The sequence below is a fragment of the Eleutherodactylus coqui genome, chromosome 5 (assembly GCF_035609145.1).
Source record: "Eleutherodactylus coqui strain aEleCoq1 chromosome 5, aEleCoq1.hap1, whole genome shotgun sequence".
NCBI lineage: Eukaryota > Metazoa > Chordata > Amphibia > Anura > Eleutherodactylidae > Eleutherodactylus > Eleutherodactylus coqui.
Window position 1 is genome coordinate 17,395,822 of NC_089841.1, and position 22,091 is coordinate 17,417,912.

The 22,091-nt window shown below is 45.2% G+C and overlaps 1 protein-coding gene across 1 annotated transcript in view; it reads left to right on the plus strand.

Annotated features, from left to right (window-relative positions):
• LOC136628709 (zinc finger protein 585A-like) overlaps nt 1-22,091 on the plus strand; it is a 77,794-nt gene that overhangs the window by 48,775 nt on the left and 6,928 nt on the right. Inside the window, exons 4-6 of the mRNA XM_066604812.1 lie at nt 18,665-18,743; nt 18,924-19,103; nt 19,192-19,309. Of these exons, the coding sequence (XP_066460909.1) occupies nt 18,665-18,743; nt 18,924-19,103; nt 19,192-19,309 (377 nt within the window). The remainder of the gene's footprint in view (nt 1-18,664; nt 18,744-18,923; nt 19,104-19,191; nt 19,310-22,091) is intronic.

The window sequence follows — 22,091 nt, forward strand, 5'->3', positions numbered from 1 at the left end:
AGGTCATACAGCATTCTCCTGCAACATAAATGAGCTCTCTGTCGAATCTGATAAGAGGGGTTGTGTCATTAAAAAAAATATATATCTAAACTTACCTATTCCTTCCCTGTCTGTCTCCTTATCACATCTTTTCCTGGTTGAGCTTCTCCAGTGCCCCAGGTCAGCTCACTGCAGGCTGGGCCCAGCTTGTTATGAGGGCTGAATATCTCAAATTCCTTCCGGCTGGGTCAGTGAAGGTCACATCCCTGTGCTGTAGCTTCATTGCGTAGGAAGGAATTGTAATCTATTTCAGAGACAACTCTCTTCCACTGAATCTGCTGTGATACCTTTAATTTGTCATAATCTGTGCGCAATGGTATGTCCCATTGCTTTATATAAATTTAATTGACTCTATTTGTACTATATGTATTTTCCTCATCACCCCCCACCAAATAGCTTTCTCCCTGCCTCATCTTAGTGTTGCTGGGACACAGTTTGTTTTTGTAAGAGGGCAATAAAGCCCCCCCCCCCCCCCATCTTGTTCATTAGCCATCTAAAGGTGGGTCAGCTGGTTGACTAGTGAAATGTGAAATGTAACAAGCCATTCCCAGCTGAAGTCATGTAGCCAGAACTTTAAAGCCAGTTCTATCCGCCATGCCTCACCAGAGGCTGCCTCACCTGATGTCTCCAGCACTAAGTGTCCAGCAACAAGTGTTTGATGCTGTCGAATGATGCAGTTATACAGCGCAGGAGACAGAGCAGGAGACAGAGCAGGAGACAGATCAGGAGATAGGTAATATCTACAACTGTCCAAAGACTGGAGGAAAATACTCTCCTCTTTGCACTAATCTCCTTTACTATCCTCTTTTCAAGCCTTAACACTTTCTTCCAACGCCCAGCCCAACACACTCCATCCACATCAGCCCCTCCCTCCTCTCCTCACCTATGTATGGCCCCCATGCACTGTTCAACTTCCTAAGACGCCTTCAACCCCCCAATACTGCAAAGAAACACCTCAGCCACCCACACAAATCCCCTAGCTATGCGCTCACCCTTGCTACCCTGCTACTCCTAGTTGCAGGGGACATATCCCCCAACCCAGGCCCACCCCGTACTGTTATCTACCAAAATGCTCCCCCTGCCCCATTCAAATGTGCCCTATGGAACTCCCAATCTGCGTGTAACAAACTCCCAACTATCCATGACCTTTTCACCAGTAAACACTTGAACTTGCTCGCCCTCACGGAAACCTGGATACAGCAGTCCGATTCTACCTCCCCCGCTGCATTGTCCTATGATGGCCTGCAGTTCTCCCACACCCCCAGATCGGATGACAGACATGGCGGAGGAGTAGGCATCCTCCTCTCCCCAAACTGTACCTTTCAAGTCATTCCCTCAGCTCCCTCACTTACCTTCCTAGACCACTTTGCTGCCTGGCTCCCCCACTTCCTATCCTGTGAAATCCCAACCCTCTTTTTTGGTGATTTCAACATCCCTACTAACGACTCTAGCTCCTCATCTGCCTCCCGGCTTTTAACACTTACCTCCTCCCTTGGCTTATCGCTAATCTCTGACTCCCCCACTCATAGAGATGGTAACACTCTGGATTTAGTTTTCCTCTGTCTCTGCTCTGCTTCTCACTTTACTAACTCCCCACTTCCACTCTCAGATCACAACCTTCTCTCTTTCTCCATCAGGCACCCTAGCATCTCCCCTGACCCTCCTATTGCACCTCTAGGAACCTCCAGTCTGTCCGCACTAAACAGTTTGCCAAAACTATTCAGTCCTCCCTATCGCCTATCTTTCGCCTCCCCTGCCCTAACCTGGCAGCTGAATACTACCACACCACCCTCAGCCGTGCCCTGGATGAAGCGGCACCGCCCGTGACGCGAGCCGTCAAACGCAGACCACGGCAACCCTGGCTCACGTCCCAAACGCGCTTCATCCGGCAGTGCTCTAGGTGCGCCGAGCGGCTGTGGAGAAAGTCAAAGCTGCCGGCAGACTTCCTCCACTTCAAATTCATGCTTAAAACTTAGCCCTTCACCATGCCAAACAAGTTTATTTCACCTCCCTTGTCTCCTCACTATCCCACAACCCCAAACAACTCTTTGAGACCTTTCACTCCCTCCTCAGCCCCAAAGAACAGGCCCCTGCGACAGACCTGACTGCTGGAGAACTAGCTGCCTATTTCAAAGAAAAAAGCGACAACATTCGAAAAGAAATCTCTGAAAGCTGCACGGTTAGCCCCGATCCCAGTTTCATCAGCACTGCACCCAGCACCTACTCACTATCTACGTTAGAACCAACGACAGAGGAAGAAGTCTCCAGGCTCCTTTCCGCTGCCCACCCCACCACCTGCGCTAGCGACCCTCTCACCTCCTCCGGTCCCTTTCCCCAGCTCTCATTACTCATCTCACTACAATCTGCAACCTCTCCCTATCCTCTGGCACTTTTCCCTCCTCATTCAAACACTCCATTATATCCCCTCTGCTTAAAAAACCAACCCTGGACCTGACTGATGCTGTCAACTACCAACCCGTCTCAAACCTCCCCTTCATCTCCAAATTACTGGAACGCCTGGTCTACTCCCGCCTTACTCGCTTTCTCTCTGACAACTCGCTCCTCGACCCCCTCCAGTCTGGTTTCCGCTCTCTACATTCGACCGAAACTGCCCTTACAAAAGTAACAAATGACCTGATGACTGCAAACTCAAGAAATGATTACTCCCTACTAATCCTCCTTGACCTGTCTGCTGCATTTGACACTGTCGACCATAATCTCCTCACTATGCTCCGCTCTATTGGTCTAAAGGATACTGCTCTCTCCTGGTTCTCTTCCTACCTCTCTGTCCGCACTAAACAGGGTTTCCTTTGCTGGTTCTATCTCTGCTCCACTTCCTCTCGCTGTTGGGGTACCCCAGGGCTCGGTCCTTGGTCCCCGTCTTTTCTCTATCTATACTGCCCCAATTGGATAAACCATCCACAAATTCGGCCTCCAATACCATCTCTACGCTGATGACACCCAACTATACACCTCCTCTCGTGAGATCTCTGGACTATTCCTCCAAAACATCACTGACTGTCTGTCCGCTGTCTCTACCACGATGTCCTCCCTTTTTCTCAAACTAAACCTCTCTAAAACTGACCACCTCGTCTTTCCACCTTCTAAACGACCTCCCCTCAACATCTCCATTCCAGTGTCTGGCACCATCATAACCCCCAGACGGCATGCCCGATGCCTTGGGGTCACACTGGACTCTGACCTCTCCTTTGACCCCCATATCCAGTCTCTGGCCCAAACATGCCACATGCACCTCAGAAATATTGCTAAAATACGTCTGTTCCTAACCACGGACACGCTAAAGACGCTCGTGGTTGCCCTCATCCACTCCCGGCTTGACTACTGCAACTCGCTACTCATTGGCCTCCCCCGCACTAGACTCGCTCCACTCCAATCCATACTAAATGCAGCAGCTAGACTCATTTTTCTATCCAGTCGTTATTCAGACGCCTCTGCATTATGCCAGTCGCTGCATTGGCTGCCCATCCACTGCAGAACTAAATTTAAACTCCTCTACCTCACTCACAAAGCTCTGCATAGCGCTGCGCCACCATACATCGCCTCCCTACTGTCAGTACACCACCCAGCGCGCTCACTCCGATCAGCTAACACACTCAGACTAAACACCCCTGTAATACGAAACTCACATGCTCGCCTACAGGACTTCACCAGAGCAGCACCCATCCTCTGGAATGCTCTACCCCAAGGCATCCGGACAATTCCCGATGCACGAAATTTCAGATGTGCCTTAAAAACGCACCTCTTCAGGGAAGCATACCAAATCTCCTGACCTAGTCCCTCGCCCCTCCCTATGGTGCCCCACCCTGTTTGCCTTCTAATAAATGATCTGTACATGAAATATTCTATTGCCTGTGTTCCCCAACCCCTGCACCTCCTGCACCCCCCTCATTTGTGTATAACCCAATGTATCTCACATTGTAATTGTTGCAATTGTTGTATTGTTTTGCATTTATCCATGCCTGAAAGCGCTGCGGAATAAGTTGGCGCTATACGAATAATGATTATTATTATTATTATCTCTTGAACAATCTCTGAAGAAGATAGGCAGTCCCCCTGCTGGCCTAGAGAGTAGTGCTCGGCAATTTAGAATAGTGCTATTTCATTTAGGCATGTACTGTAGTTCAGAGGGTTTACTTTAAAAGTGCTAAGTAATGCATTCTCACCTATGCATTTTCTGCTCCTGATAAGAGCTCACAGTCTGTTGCACTATCTGCAGGTAATCACTGCTATATAATTCTTGCACTGTTTTACTGTTACAAAATATATCTCAACAGTCATCCAGTAAAGAATATTCTCTTCTACTCTGAACTAACTGCTAAGGCACTCAAGTGCCAACAAAGGTCTACTTAACTGCTCTATTATAGTATCAGAATGTAATGAGCAATAAAGTACATGTACCTTGACAAGTGGAGCTTTATATAAGCCCTATACTGTCTGTTAATCTATACTATGACTATTGCCTCATTACGGCAATTATGTCATTGAAAATAGCTCAGCACATTTGCTAACCTCTATTACAGAGCATCTATTCAGTGTACTAATGCCGCAGCTATATGAACTTTCAGGTTACAATGGCAACCATTATCGGTGTTATAACACAATAGAGCGGTCACCATCAGCTCTTTGCTTATTTCTTCTTACCATTGACCTGTAAAGTTCATCAGTTTGTCTACCATTAATAGCTAAACATTTCCGTCTGGCCTGGACATACACATAATGTTCACGACATCTGGCCTAACCTTATGAATTATGATCATATCTATTGTTTAACAAATACGTTGCAGACCCTATGTACTCCTGATGAACCGCTACGCATTAGCGGAGAAACGCGTCAAGTAACAAACAAATGATTAGTGGAGTATGAATATCTCAGACATAACAAACAAATGAAGTGTGCAGTATGAATAGAAATATCCTGTACAACTAAGTATAGAAGATCTTCCAGGCCATCGTCTCAATCTACTGACGTACAATCTGATTATAACTTCGGAGAAAAACTCTATTATTGTGCATTCGTTATATTAAGATCTGTGAAGTAATCACGTTGCTTGGACACTATTGACAGCAAATACTGATACTTCCTGGGCTTTCATAACCAATACGAACACGTCATTTCCTCACTGCCCAGAAAGAGTATAGTAGTTACGTCCATGGATTAAATTCTGGACAGTTTATGTTTGTTGATGCATACAAATCAGCTCAGTAGTACATCTATGCACTATAATAGTTATCCTACTATCGAGGGCTGAGCATTCATAGCCTTATATTTACCTGGAATTAGGCATCTACTTGATACCTCCAGATATCACTGTCTGTTTTTTAGTGCCCTATTTAGTAGGGATTACTGTGTTATTTGTATGTGCCCCCACGTTATGTGTTTTTAAGCTTTTTCTAATAAAAATTGGAAGTTTTAATTTTAGTCCCAACTGTGAAGGGCTTTATTCTAAATTCTTGCGGACTCTCTGCCCCTGTGACAAATCCCCTGGAAACATGCTCCACATATGGTGGTCCTGCCCCAGAGTCAAAAGATTTTGGATTGGAACATACTCCCTAATTTACTCAGTAACGTACCATAACCTGCGCAAAAATCCATGGGAGGCTCTGTTGAACAAAAAGATCAGGAATAGAGATGAGCGAACGTACTCGGATAGGCACTACTCGTCCGAGTAATGTGCCTTATCCGAGTACCTCCCCGCTCGTGCTGAAAGATTCGGGACGCGCTGCGGAGCGGGGAGCTGCAGGGGAGAGCGGGGAGGAACGGAGGGGAGATCTTTCTCTCCTTCTCTCCCGCCCGCTCTGCCCCGCTCCCCGCCGCAACTCACCTGTCAGCAGCGGAGCGCCCCGAATCTTTCAGCACGAGTAGAGCGGTACTCGGATAAGGCACATTACTCGGACGAGTAGTGCCTATCCGAGTACGTTCGCTCATCTCTAATCAGGAACATATCCCCAGATTCCAGAAAGTTGATTTCTTTCCTCTTCTTGGCTGCAAAACAAACCATTGCTCATTCCTGGCGTAAAGCTTCCCTGGACTTTTCTGAAGTTAAGTGCCGAATGTGGATTAAGTTATAAGCACCACGCAGGTCAAGCTTGGTGAAAATCCGAGCACCTCGCAGGTGATAAAATAACTCAGGGATCAAGGGCAAAGGGTACTTATTATTAATCATGACTGTGTGCAGACCACGATAGTCGATACAGGGATGTAGCGATCCATCTTTTTTGACAAAAAAATGGCTCCAACAGGAGACGAGGACATACGGATGAAGTCTCTGGACAGTTTCTCCTTAACACATTTGGCTGTGGCCTGCATATTAACTTTTTCCACTAGACTTCTGTCCTATTCAGCAATTCCAGCAACCTGATTGGTTGTTTGGGTTGGCTGATTCACCGCCCCTTCACTGCCCGCTTTTGAGATGTGCTATGCAATACATATGGTGTGTTGCGGTACGTGTGGTTGCGTCTATGTGGTGTGCTGGTGCCTGGTCATGTTTCTGCATTACAGTGACTCCTGCCACTGACGGTTCAGCACGTGCTTCTCGTGCACATCTCTGTAACTTTATCCTCGTGCACAAAGTCTATCCTTGTGCACATCTTAAAAGGGAGCAGTGAAGGGGTGGTGAATCAGCCAACCCAAACAACCAATCAGGTTGCAGGAATTGCTGAATACGGCAGAAGTCTGGTGGAAAAAGTTAATATGCCTGTGGCTGGGACTCGGGCAGAGAAAGAGGGTATACTCTACATCGAGGAGGCGCAGACCCAGGCACAAGATCAATTGGGCAATCATAGGAACGATGCGATGTCAGACATTCAGCCTCCTTGTCAAAAATGTCTGCAAATCCATGATAAGGCTGTGATAGGCCCTGGAGGTTAGATGGTAAGGCGACTTTGTTAACAGGACGCAAGCACTTGGTATAACAGGTGGTACCCCAACTTAATATCTCGCCTGTACTCTTATCGAAGGTGGGGTTGTGTAATCAGAGCCACAGCAAACCTAGAAGGAGGAAACTGGTCACCCCAGGCATCACCAGCAGAGAAATCTCAGAATGGAGAGCGCCAATTCTCTATTCCAGCGGCTCCTTAACAAACTGGATCATCTCAGAGAGAGTACTACCATTAACCGCGGTGACCACAGGTGGTCTCTTGAGATGCTGAGATGGAATCCGGTAACAGTCTACCAGAGCTCGTTAGAGGAGTAGAAGAATGAGATTAGCACTCCAATGTGAGGTGGAGAAAATGGCAGGGTAAAGAGAAATAAAAAGAGGAGGAAAGGGAAATCCAATTGGACTCACCCCAGACGTACCGGACCCTGTGTAAGGTCACGGTGCGTCTAATGATCCTGGCAGGCAGTAATATCCACGGTCAGAGCTATGGTGTCATCAAGGGATCCTGATCGCTGGTCAAAATGACATCCCAATTGGGGAGAGCATCGCAGGGTGACTCTAGGTAAAATGTATACCAGAGGCAGCAAAGGCAGTAGACAACAAATTAGAAAAAAAAAACCCGTGCTCCAGTGATCGGATAGGTGAAATGAGAAGGCAGAAGGAACTTACTTAGCAGGGGTGTCAGTGCAAATGACACCCCTGAAAATCCAGGTCAGCTCGTAGAAATAAGTCTTGTCCAAGTTATGACGTTATAAAGGTTCTTTATTCACAGGGTGCAACGCGTTTCGGCTGAAACATCAGCCTTTATCAAGCATCTTGAAAAAGGCTGATGTTTCAGCCGAAACGCGTTGCACCCTGTGAATAAAGAGTGAGGTAACCAGTCACTTGTCACAGTGCTGGCAGTAATCCCCCTCACAGTGTGGTTACCAGGAGTCGGGGTGACAGATGAGGGGTGAGGTCACCGGTCACTTGTTACAATGCTGGCAGTAATACCCCTCACAGTGTGGTGACCAGGAGTCGGGGTGAGGTAACCGGTCAATTGCCACAGTGCTGGCAGTAATACCATCATAGTGTGGAGACCAGGAGTTGAGGTGACAGGTGAGGGGTGAGGTAACCAGTCACTTGTCACAGTGCTGGCAGTAATCCCATCACAGTGTGGTGATCAGGAGTCTGTGTGACAGATGAGGGGTGAGGTAACCGGTCACTTGTCACAGTGCTGGCAGTAATACCCTCACAGTGTGGTGACCAGGAGTTGGGGTGACAGATGAGGGGTGAGGTAACCAGTCACTTCTCACAGTGCTGGCAGTAATCCCATCACAGTGTGGTGACCAGGAGTTGGGGTGACAGATGAGGGGTGAGGTAACCAGTCACTTGTCACAGTGCTGGCAGTAATCCTATCACAGTGTGGTGACCAGGAGTCGGGGTGACAGATGAGGGGTGAGGTAACCGCTCACTTGACACAGTGCTGGCAGTAATCCCCCTTACAGTGTGGTGACCATGAGTCAGGGTGACATATGAGGGGTGAAGTAACCGGTCACTTGTCACACTACTGGCAGTAATTTCCATCAGGTTGGTCGTTGTTAGTGTGTCAATCCACTCTCTAGTCAGTCACACTGCATAATGTGTCCAACAGCAAAAAAAAAGGGCTCCGAGTGTGAGCTACATGTCTTTCATCGGGAGATTAACAATTTTTTTGATGAACTGAATTCACTTTGAATTTCTCCAAAAATCAAGTTCAATTTTTGGAGGTACTCGTTACAATATCTGGTCAGACCCTAAAAAACGATTTGTTTGTGAAAGACACTGATCGGGATAATTTACTATTCTTTGAAAGTTGCCACCCTCCTAACATGACCTGCTCCCTTCCTTGGAGTCAAATGTTACAAATAAGGAGGATTGTGGAGGTCGATGTTCTGGATGTGCGGCTTAAGAACATGTGTGAGAAATTCATCAGGAGGGGGAATCCAGCCGCTCTGGTGAATAGTTGCTGTAATGGGATTACAGATATTTCTAGGGACTCTCTACTTGTCCCGAAATATAGGGTTGAGAAACAGCGACCGATTCCGTTTGTGTCCACCTATGATGCTAATAGTGGACGCATTTCATAGATTGTGAAAAGGCATTGGCCCCTACTACAGACGTGTCATCCGGATATAGAATTATTTAAAATGCCTCCCCTTTTTTCTCATCGGAGGGGACCTAACATTAAAGATAAAGTGATGCGAACTAATGCTACTAGGGGACGAACACTATCGGGACAGATATCTATGCTTGTAACAAGACGGGTTGTTTCCCTTGCTTGGGTTGCGCCAGCTGTGGCAACCTCATCAAGGGGAACAAATTTTTCCACCCAGGTACTGGTGCCACCTTCTCCATCCGTTGAAGATATACATGTCTCTCAAGCTATGCTATTTACATGATTATTCACCCGTGTGGCTTGATTTACATTGGGGAGATCACCACGGAGGTGAAGAGTCGGATATCAAAACACAAAAGCACCATTAGAACTGGTAATACAGAGGTTCCCGTAGCAAAACATTTTATAAGCAGGGGCCATGCTATATCACAACTGAGGTTTCGGATCATCGACGGAGTCCCTAGGTCTGTATGAGGTGGTGACAGGGACAAACAACTTAAATTACTAGCACTGAGGTGGATCTTCATTCTCAATTCACTACAACCTGCTGGACTTAATGTGGAATATAATCCTACCCCCCGTTTCTGATGTGTAATTTGGTTGATTATTTTTGGTTATTTTGTGTTGATTTGTATTTCTTTTGTTTGTTCCTCCACAGGAGGAGGTTGGGAACATCTGGGTCCGAATGCAGTATATTCCCACACATTTTACATCCATCCAGATGTTTGGTTGCGAAGTGTGCCGCATGCATCATCTAATCCTGCCAGTGGAGTGGCTTTACAGGGGATATAGTAGCAGGCTTATGTGTGTGCACATCCTTTGGGTTCAATACACCCCTATGAAGCTGCCTGTGTACGGGTTTCATCTCTGCTCATGTCAGTACCCGGTTTATGACGGTGGTTACTTTGGTCTGATATATCAGTGAAATGATTTATTATAAACTATGAGTGAATGTAAATATAGTGACAGTTTAACCTGACACTAATGAGTTAGTTGTTTCTACATCTGTCCAGGGACACACTTATATACCTGTATGGTGTAGACACATTATTCCATCTATCCAGATACTGAGGTTGATTGATGGGGGATTTGCCTGTCTGTGGTTGTTCTTTTACAACAGTGCTGTGGATGCACGTGGTAGTGTCCTCTGTTGCTATAACCACAGACAGGCCGTCCCACTGTGGTAATGGGACATGGACGACCTAGGTGGGTCGTGTGACTCCGGGTCATGTGACTTATGACGCGATGGTCTAAAGCTCCGGTGTTCCCGTATGGGACTTCAGCTGCTCCTGACGGGTCAGACACACGTGGAGGCGCTATCTGATGACGTGAGATGTGAGAGGTAGGCACGGTCTGCGTAGATGTGTAGTCCACATCCCCATTTGCTTGCCTATTAATTTCACCTATGACCATATTTGGACCTTATGGAGCTCGTGACCAGATGTGTCCAATATCTTCTGCATGGAATAGGGAGGAGGGATATCTGTCAGCTATTCTGATTGGTGCGCTATAGAGTATATATTTTAGTACTGCTTAACTTGATTTTATGCTTGACAAAGGCCGAGTTGGGGCGGAAACGTCGTCATGTTTTGCACTAGTTTACAAATGGAGAACCAATAAAGGAGACACCTGATGGAGCTGGACGTTCTCTTAAATCGCTGTGTGCTGCTCTACAAGGGGTTTTCTTGGATACCATATAATGGGGTGATGGTGAGCGGCTGTTCTGCTCTCTGCTGTGATGTTATGGGGATGTAGTGCCGACCCCAAAAAAGTCAAGATAATCTCTGAGGTAACTGTCTCTCTCTCTGGTAATCTATGAGGTAACTGTCTCTCAGGTAATCTCTGAGGTAACTGTCTCTCTCTGGTAATCTCTGAGGTAACTGAGTCTCTCTCAGGTAATCTCTGAGGTAACTGTCTCTCAGGTAATCTCTGAGGTAACTGAGTCTCTCTCAGGTAATCTCTGAGGTAACCGTCTCTCAGGTAATCTCTGAGGTAACTGTCTCTCTCTGGTAATCTCTGAGGTAACTGTCTCTCTCTGGTAATCTCTGAGGTAACTGTCTCTCTCTCAGGTAATCTCTGAGGTAGCTGTCTCTCTCTGGTAATCTCTGAGGTAACTGTCTCTCAGGTAATCTCTGAGGTAACTGTCTCTCTCTCTGGTAATCTCTGAGGTAACTGTCACTCTGGTAATCTCTGAGATAACTGTCTCTCTCTCTGGTAATCTCTGAGGTAACTGTCTCTCAGGTAATCTCTGAGGTAACTATCTCTCTCTCTCTGGTAATCTCTGAGGTAACTGTCTCTCTCTCAGGTAATCTCTGAGGTAACTGTCTCTCTCTCTGGTAATCTCTGAGGTAACTGTCACTCTGGTAATCTCTGAGGTAACTGTCTCTCTCTCAGGTAATCTCTGAGGTAACTGTCTCTCTCTCTCTGGTAATCTCTGAGGTAACTGTCTCTCTCTCTGGTAATCTCTGAGGTAACGGTCTATCTCTCTCAGGTAATCTCTGAGGTAACTGTCTCTCTGGTAATCTCTGAGGTAACTGTCTCTCTCTCTCTGGTAATCTCTGAGGTAACTGTCTCTCTGGTAATCTCTGAGGTAACTGTCTCTCTCTCTCTCTCTCAGGTAATCTCTCAGGTAACTGTCTCTCTCACCCTCTCTCACCTTGTAAAGCACCCTGTGAGCCCAGCCTTATGCTCATCTGTAGATCATCCCCTGGTCATGTGATCCCTGACTCCTCCCACACCTATGACTGATCACATGACGGTGACATCACCACAGGTCCTGTAAGCACAGTCTTGCGTCTGGCTCTGCAGTTGGAGGTATGTGTGCCCCTCATGCTGGTATTATTAACCCTTCACTACCCGCCTGAGATGAGACGTCCTGGCTGTGAGGTGAGCAGTGGCTTTTCTCCTCTTCTGTACTATTTCAGTAGCTGCGTTCATCTTGCGCCATCTTGTGGAATACAGCACACACTACACAGATCTGTATGTCCCGTACCTTTAGGCCTCTTTCATACAGGTGACACAAGATCGCCGCCTTGTTCCCACGATTTTGTAGCTACAGAGATGCGTTTTCATGTGAAAAATCCCGCATTGCATCTTTGCTGCCCACAATAAAGATTTTGGCGCGTGAAGGTTAAGCTCCGCCCCGAAGCCAAGCCCTAGCTTTACCCCCCTAAAACTAAAGGGAATACTTACCTAAATGCTCGGTCCGGCCCTCCCGCTGCTCTCCGGAGCTCCGCTGGGCCTCCTGCAATCCTCGTTAGCCCACAGAAGTTCACTTCCTGGTTGAGGGATCCATAAATCCCGCCTCCAGGAAGCAATGGCTGTGATTAGTTCATCCAGCACTGCACTGATTGGCTGAGTAGTGGCCAAAGAACCAATCACCAGCCAGCACACTGTGGAGGCGGGATTTGTTAATTGGCTGAGCCCTGGCATTGAGTTGCCAATTCATAAACAGTCATCGCATTGGTTCATCGAGCGCTGCATTGATTGGCTGAGCAGTGCTGCATGAACCAATCAGAGCCATCGCATTCTAAAGACAGAATTTATGAATCCTTCAATCAGGAAGTGATCTTTTGTGGGCGAACGATGATTGCAGGACGCCTGTCGGAGCTCGGGAGAGCAGCGGGGGGTCCGGACCGAGCATTTTGGGTAAGTATTCCCTTTTTTCTTCCTGGAGTAAAGCTAAGGCTTAGTTTCAGTGAAGGGCTCAAGTCACATCGCACAAAAACCATAGTTTCTTCCTACGTGACAAAGAACGAAGGCTCCATAGGGAAACACGGGCTGCCGAAAGAAAATCACAAATCCCGGCAATATAGAGCAGCCATTTTTTCTTTTTTTGTCCTCGCATAACAGCATGAGAGAAAACAGCGCTAATGTGAAGGAGCCAATTAGAAAGCAGGGCTTCACATACATGCGTTACCCTGCGCCATCGCATCGCCGCAAAATCACGCGATCTTGTTGCCTGTGTGAACGTCGCCTCAAGCTCACGCCCGGTTTTTGTGTGGATCTGCATATTTGCTGCGTCTTTAACATCTATGCAGGTTTTCGCGCACCTATTTCCTGCATATGTACTGCGTAGTTTAAAAATGACGTCCGAATTGTTGCTCTCAGGTTTCCTGGCAACCGGTGTAAAATCTGCAGGGAATAAACATGGAACCACTGGAGCCCCTTTTTTATGGTTATGGGGCAACAGCCAACATTCTGAGGATTTATTCAATTAAGTGGACAATTTAAACTTTTTGTCTGATGATTGTCTTTTATCCCATATGGACAGGATTTCCTGCTGGAGGGGCCTAGAGTGGAATTGCACCCAAGGGACCATCAGTATGCAGGTGGTCATGTGACCGAGTACCCTTATGACTTCTCTTATAGAGGCGAACTCTACTCTAAAATCTCCTAATGGAAAGGATAACATTTTCTCGTTTTGTTTGAGGCAAGAAGGAATAACCTTTCGAGGAGTTGAGGAGAACCCCAAGAAAAATCTTTCGAGAGCCCGGATTTAGGCTGGATTTCTCAAAGCTGATAAGATAACCCAACTCGGATAGTAATGTAACTGTTTGCCCCAGGTAACTCTTCATGGAGTCCAAGCTGTCCGAAAGAATTAGGAGATCATCCAGATAAGGAATTATGTTAATTCCTTCACCCCTGAGAAAGCCAATCAGCTCAATCATTACCGTGGAATAAAATCTAGGAGCAGAGGAATTACCAAAGGGCAGACAAACATAGTGGATGATTTTAAATTGCGAATCTGAGATATTTTTGGTATGTCAATGCTGAGGAATTATTCCTACTGGATCCCACATGTAACAGGGTCTCAAAATGAAAAGGTCCTCAACATCGCAAAATTATACATAGTCACCTCCGCCTCGCCCCCACATGCAGCATTTCACTCTGCATTCCCCTGTAGGAATAGCTCAGGCTCTGAGGACGAAATATCAGATTCTGACTGTTCCTTCAATGAGGAACAGTCTTCAAATGTTTCTGCCATGGTAGACCCTCTCCTAGAGCACAATAGATGGAATGCTTTGTTAAGTCATCTTTCAAGACAACTGAGTTTACCCTTTGACACCCTCCTTGCTTCTTCTTGGGTTAGTAGGGGCATTTCTGAATGGGCAAACCGCTTACACCAAGGCATCTTCTCTGTTGCCCCACAGAAATAGTTAGCGTAGCTGTCTTTTCAGCTCTCCCAGGCAATTAAATTCCTCTGCTAGTCCTCCCTGGATGATACCAGGCTATATTCTGGACATTGTGGCTAAAGTATTGGTCCGCAGATCCTCCCTTCAGAAAGTTTTTCACTGGCCTTTTCTTTACAGGAAATCACATGTTTGGCAGTCGTTTAGACAATATCATTTCCAAGGCAACAGTTGGGAAAAGTTCTCATCTTCCACAATACAGGTTCACTCATCAATGCACTGCCCAGAAGTAGAAACCTTTGTAATTCCTTCCATTGCTCCAGCCCACAGCCTTCAGAGTTGTGTCATCCACTCAAGACTGCAAATAATGGTTATCCTTCAAACTATGTCCTTTCTGATGTCCCCAACCTCAGGCAACTAACTGATCCTTGGCAAAGTTCTTCTCAGTAAGAAAAGCATTCCCTATCCCAGTCATCCAGGATGGGGAGTTGTCTTCTACTATTCAGTAACTTGTGGTTTGCTCACATCTGAGATTCCTGGGTTTGTGATATCGTCTCTTTGGTATACACAATAGATTTTTATTTTAACCCCCAGAGCACTTTTTTGCTTCTTACACAGTTTGATCCAATGAAACTCTCCTTGTACCTTTGAGCCTTTCAGGATTTTCTCAACCAAGGTGTCATCATCTCCATTCCCTCTCACGAATATTTTACTAGATTGAACTCCAAAGTTGGGAACAATATTGTTGTTCCCAAAAAGGACAGATTGGTTCGTCCAATGCTAGATCTGAAGCTCCTCGATCGCTGTGTAAAGGTTTGTCATTGTCATTTAGGTTCCATCCAAATGGTGATCGCTGCTATGGATCAAGATGAAAATATATCAATAGACCTCAAAGATGCCTGTCTCCAAATCCCAATACACAAGTCCCAACAGCGTTTTCTTCAGTTCGTAGTTCAGCTGAATAATTTCCAGTTTGTTGCCTTGCAGCAGCTCCACGATTGTATACCAAGGTTCTATCAGGTGTTGTGATGCTCCTTTATCTCCATTAGATTGTGGAGATCGGCAACATACTGATTAAGGCTTCATCTCTCAGGGCCAACGAGGAGAGCCTCAAGATAGTGCTGGATACTCTCAGGCGTTTCTGGTGGATCATTTATTGTCTGAAGTCTAATCTGACCCCATCACGACAGCTAACCTTTTTTGGTCTATCCAGGAGAAATGCAAACCAGAAACCAGCTCCTCTGCAGCCGCTCCCATGCAAGAACTGGCTGGAAATCGCAACTAATTCACAGGAAAATGGAGAAAGTCCAGCAATGGGTTAAAAAATTTCAGTCTTTATTAAACGATCCAGACAGACATGGAGAAACAAAAGACATGTGCCGTCTTACATGTTTCAGGCAAGCCTGTTGCCCTTAATCTTAGAGACAAAGGCATGTGTGAGTAATACATATATCACAATAAACAGCCAAAAAGATGCTTGAAACAAGAACACAGGAGATGGTACAACTTTCAAGGGACAAATTTTACTTACTCATCCGCCAGGGCATGCGGGTGCTGGGGCTTATGGTAGCTGCATTCAAGGCAGTCCAGTACGCTCACTTCCATACTCAACCACTTCAACAAGCCATCTTACCCAGCTGGAACACATCGCACAAGTTCCTGGATTGGCCCTTGATCCTGCCTCAGTCGGTCTGTCATTCCCTCCTTTGGTGGCAGATGTCACCCAACCTCTCAGGGATGTCTCTCCTCCCTCTTCGCTGGAAAGAAATAACCACAGACACAAGTCTCTTAGGCCTATTGGGAGGGGGGGTCCACGGCAGCCTGACAGTTCAGGGACAATAGTCCAAATTCTGAATCGTCCCTGCACAAGAACATACTGGAAATCAGAGCCATACTCCTGTCCTTGACCTAATGCTTCCAGATTTTGGCCAGTTATCCTATCCATATCCTGATATACAATGTGACGGATGTCCTGTACACAAGCTACCAGGGCAGCACAAGAAGCACAGCAGAAATGATGGAGGCTTCCAAAATCCTCCGCAGGAGTTCCAGACAGCTCAGCCATTCACATTCTGGGAGTGCAAAATTGAATGGTGGATTTCCTCAGCAGGAAAACAGTAGACCCAAAAGAAGCGGGCTCTACACGGGGAAGTTTTGCAGAGCTCTGCGACACATGGGGTGTGCCAGAGGTGGGTCTGATGGCATCCAGACTCCACAGTCGGCTCCCGCTCTTTGTGATTTGCAAGCATTGGCGGGGGACAATCTAGCAATCTCATGAAATCAGTTCACTATCCTGTACGCTTTTCTACTGACGCCTCTTATCCGATAGCCTTAAGAGAGTCAAGATGGAGGGCATCCCAATGATCCTTCGTACGCTGATTGTGTCCCTACTGCCCGACACACCCCTGCCACTCGGACAGGATCTGCTGCAGTAGGGAGCGGCGCACACTGCCCCTCCTTACTATTTCCCATCAGCACCTTGGGACCTCAATTTGGTCTTAGACGCATTATAATTGTTTCCCTTTCAGCCAATTTGTGACATTTCACTTTGTCTACTGTCTTGGAAGGTGGCCTTCCTGGTTGCCATCACCTCTATTCGCTGCATCTCCAAGCTTGCCATGTTATCATAGAGATCTCTCTTTCTGGTACTTCATCAGGACAAGACGGTCCTCCCACCCATTGTTTGAGGGATCCACTTGTTTCTCTGTTCTGAGGTTCCCCCTTCACTTCTTTGTTGAGTTTTATGTTGTTTTGAGTTATACTTCAGTTAGTCTTTCGGCTTTTCCTCTCCTAAATCTTGTGTACAAACTGATGTAGCTGAGTAGCTACCGGAGGGGTATAGCTGGTAGGAGGAGTCATCTCTTCCCTTGCTTATTGTCCGCCTTCTAGTGCTAGAGATATAGTCAATAGGGTTATAACAATTTTACAACCTCATTCCCATATCCTAAATTTATGCACTTTTGTCCAAAAAGAAAGAATTTAATTGTTTAATATTTTTCTGAAAGGGTCACCCCAAAACCAAATCATTGTATATACAGATGTAGATAGATTCTATATGCATCCATATATCCAATGGTGTGATTTTGGGGTGTCCTTTTCTGAAAAATTATTGTAATACCAATTCTTTATTTTCAAATAATAGTAATTTAGTTTTTATTATTTATATCAGTGCATTCAAAAAGCTGATTTTACACTTTGAACAGTTAAACCAATCTTCATTGCCAGAATTGCTGTTTTTTGGTCAGCTCGTCTAGTCAGAAAAATGGAATTAAAATAAGATCAAAAACTCCAATGTGCACTAAAATGCTCCCAACATCTACAGCTCGGCCTACAAAATACAAGGAGTCACACAGACCCAAAAAGAAAAATGTGATTTTTAAACAGAAACAAAACTGTTGCGTCTTTACCGGACATGCGGCGTACATAAACAAAAGTATAAGCACTACAGTGCAGAAAATAACAAATGAGCACGACGATGTCACGTAAATACAAAACTAAGGGAAAACCTTTCCCTGCAAACTACTACCCCAGGAGGAAGCGCTGCCTACTCGGCGGGCCGATCGCTTCCGACAGGTGTGGACCTATACTCCCTACCAGGGAGCCCTGATACAAAAAGGAACAGTAAACGGAAATCCGCAGTGGTACTTGGCTTTAGCAGCAATGAAGAGGAGCTCCAGTGGCAGTCAGTGCTCCGCAGCAGCAATCCAGGAAGCACTGAGGTCAATACTAGCATAGATTAAACAGGGCAGGGCCTCGCCAAGACAGGTGAGGACTGGCATCACCACCTGACACCACCTCCTCAGCCCCAGGAAAGGTAGAGACACTGCTAAACCCTGGTCCGGCCTGAAAGCAAGGTGAAGACTTCAGAACGGCTGCAACACAACTTTATAAACTTGGAAGCGCTGTAGTCTGACATGGAGAATAAAGGAAACGTCATTATCACCTCACAGTAATAAAAAACCAATGGTAGAATGCTTTCATTGCTAAACAATGGAACTTTTTTATATATATGTTTCCTTTTTCATTATACAGCACATTAAATAACATCAGTAAAAATAGCCACCTGCCACATAATACAAGCCTTCATCATCCTGGTTCTGTGATAAAGGGAACCTGTGAGGAGTCTTACACTCCCCGAACTACAGGCAGCATAATATCCTGACCGGCGCCCACATTACAGACATCTACAGTATGTTCTCTGGGACACTGCGGGTTTATACATGAACAATTATCCAAAGACCAGAAAAGGAATGTGGAGAAGAGTCATTGGGGCGGGTCCCTGCTGACCTGGTCACATTTGGTCTGCCTGTCAATATCTATCAATTAGGTATCATAAAACTCCTGACATCAGACTTATCCGGATTTTATATTGGCTCATCTTCTTTCCATTCAGGTCGTACAAAATTGGATCCTCTGATATCTTCTTTGTAACATTATATTCCAGATTCACCGTTCAGGATGGAAAAGGACAGAAAGAAGATGGTGAAACATATGTTAAATCTCACCATGGAGATACTCTTCGAGCTTACTGGAGAGGTGAGAGATTCTGATGATCTCATATTACATTAAATGTATTTATGGTAATAACAGATGATGTCACTGGAGAGGGGAGGTATTCTGATGATGTCACATTACATCCTTCTTATCTATGGTAATAACAGATGACATGACTGGAAATGTCTGTAGTGATATTTATTAATATCTCCCTATGTACAGGATTACACAGTATTGAAGAAGACATCTAGTGATGGCTGTCGGGCCCCTGTGTGCGATGGACAGAGTAGACCCCTGAGCCCAACCACGGGGACCTCACCTCACCTTCTGAGACATAAGGACATCAATGTACAGAAGATTCTAGAACTCACCAACAAGATGATTGAGCTGCTGACTGGAGAGGTGACGCTGCAGGGAATGCTGGGACATTATACAGTAACAGCACTGGAGGCTTCTGGGTAATGACTGTATATTGTGTTGTCAGGTTCCTATAAGGTGTCAGGATGTCGCTGTCTATTTCTCCATGGAGGAGTGGGAGTATTTAGAAGGACACAAGGATCTGTACAAGGAGGCCATGATGGAGACCCGCCAGCCGCTCCCATCACCAGGTAATAGACAGGACTAAATGTTCATGCACATCTTGCTGATACACTATTTATATATCCTGTTTGTATCTTTTGATCTTATATGTCTTGCATGCTGATATCTTTTTTCATCTCTTTGATGTCTTTTTTTGAACAATCTCTTTTTATTGAGAGATAATACTTGAGATGTGAATCATTCATAACATAATGAGACGCAGTACATATCAATACCAGCTTGGTTGAAATGGATGCGAAGGTCCAACCTGTAAGAATTATAACAGTAGGATGACTTGTCAGGTTTTGCTTATTAAGGTAAATAATAAATAAATCCTGTATATTGGTTAGAAGGCTCTGAAGAACAATGCTGACGGACATCATTGGGAACAAGTTGTCTCCTGGAGAGAATTTCATTGTCCCTTCTGAAACGGGTCGTTAGCAGATTTTGTGTGAGCCTTTCTACCATCGACCTAAACTTCTATAGTCAGATACCCCCATAAACTACATCTAGAGAGGAACAACTTGTGATGTGATATAAGTAGAACATATAAATCAGAGCTTGTGACCCGGCTGGGCCAAGATACACCTCTGTGGTATTCCTGCTGGAGGTGTTTGTGCGGGTCGGTTCAGGCCCCTATACATAAGGGGCCGCCATCACTTAGACTTTCTAAGAATATAAATTCATATTTGTAGCAGATTGATATCTACAGTTTGGTAGTCTGGAATAGTTAATTGGAGGCATTCCAACTGTCAACAAGGTATATAAAGGTAGGTAAACTAATCCTTCAGTCTGTCAGTGAGAGGGGCCCCACCACCCACTATGTAAACAGTACTTTACTGTTAACCAAGTTCATAGGAATATGTAAATGCAGCCCCATTCCCACTAGGTGTGCATGTGGGGCCAGACAAACGCCTTAAATATCGAAAGAGTAAAGTTCTTATCCCGTGCCCCTATACCTCTTTTAATGCACCCCAAGACTTTATTTGCTTTTGCAGCAGCTGACTGGCGTTGACTGCGCCAAATAAGTCTACAGTCATCTAGTGCCACCAGGTCTTTTTCCATCTCACTTTTCCCTAGCAGTACCCCATTTAGTGTATATTGGTGGCATCCATTTCTTCTGCTCATGTACATAACCCTACATTTATCAGTATTATCTATGTCCGTTTGTAGCCGCACATTGTCCTCCGTTGTATTAATTACCTTGTATAATTTTGTGTCATCTGCAAATATTGATATTTTGCTGTGCAGCCCCTCTATCAGGTCGTTGATAAATATATTGAACAGAATGGGGCCTAACACTGAGCCCTGTGGCACCCCACTAGCAATGGTGGTCCAGAGTATGAGCCATTTATGACCACCCTCTGCTTTCTATCTCTGATCCAGTTCTTTACCCAGATACACACATTTTCGCCCAGACCGAGCCATCTCATTTTATATATTAGCCTATTATGCGGCACGATGTCAAATGCTTTAGAGAAGTCCAGATATACAATCTTTTTTTCTGCCCTGACCTACCATCAAGGCCATAGGCTCTGCCATTTTTTGACAAGATCTCTAAGGGCCAATCTAGATGTAGGAGGGTGGTGATTGAAGCCAGCAATAGACACTATTAGTATCAATAGGCTAGCATAGGGATTGTCCTAGCAGCCTTAGAAAAGCCCTTTGGCTTTTAAGCACACCTCTAGCTATTTCTTCAGCCAGTACTCCGCACCTGTAAATCAGGTACTGCTAACACATTATTAAATCAGTACTGGGCTTACTATACTGCTACTAACCCACTGCTTCTGTCAGTACTTGGCACCTTTAAATCAGGTTGCCGACACTACATTACAGAAGCAGTATTGGGCCTTGATTTGTGTCGATAACAAGGCGATTGAACCTTTGTTGCCACTGCTATAATACCAAAAATCAGTATCCTCAGACTGTCATCATCTCATTGTGACTCGTATACAGGACATTCTGCAAAAAGTGAGCCATCGCTGAACTATGTCGACGGAAAAATAAAATGCGCACACAAGATGACGGCAGAAAATAATTGAAAAAAATTAAATGTCTTTAAAAAAAAAAAGTGTAGTGTAGTAAAAAAAATACTATACAAGTTTGGTATCGTAGTAATCGTACCGACCCATAGAATAAAGTTATCATGTTTTTGTTGCAGTTTGTGCGCCGTAGAAACAAGATGCATTAAAAGATGGCGGAATGTCGTTTTTTTTTTCATTTTACTCCACTTAGAATTTTTTTTAAGTTTTTCAGTACATCATATGGTACTTTAAATAGCACCATTGTAAAATGCAACTCGTCCCGCAAAAAACAAGCCCTCATACAGCGACTTCGATGGATAAATAAAGGAGTTAAGATTTTTTTAAAGGGGGGAGGAAAAAAAGAAAATGGAAAAAAAGGGGCCCCGTCATGAAGGGGTTAAAACCCATCTATCATTGACTGAGTCAATACTATTAGAACCATACTCATTGTCCAATTCATGGACATATGGTTTAAATTGGGTTACTCCATCTAAACCCAATATACAGGGTCATTCTTTTATGACCTGACTTGCGAGTATTCCTCTCCTGTATCTGGGTCTGAGTTCTGTGTTGTGTCTGGTCTGTTACTGTGGTGTTGAGGCCCATATACGTGTGCATAGGCTTCACAGTAGTTGTCTAGCCCTAGTGTGAGTGTTTTAATGATTATCCTCCTGTGTTAGGCATGCAAAACTTAGCAGGGGATTCGTTTTAATCCCCTACATCTCGTGTGACATTTCTTTTCCATTCATGAATACACTTGAGAAAAAACTATATAATAGATTTGCCT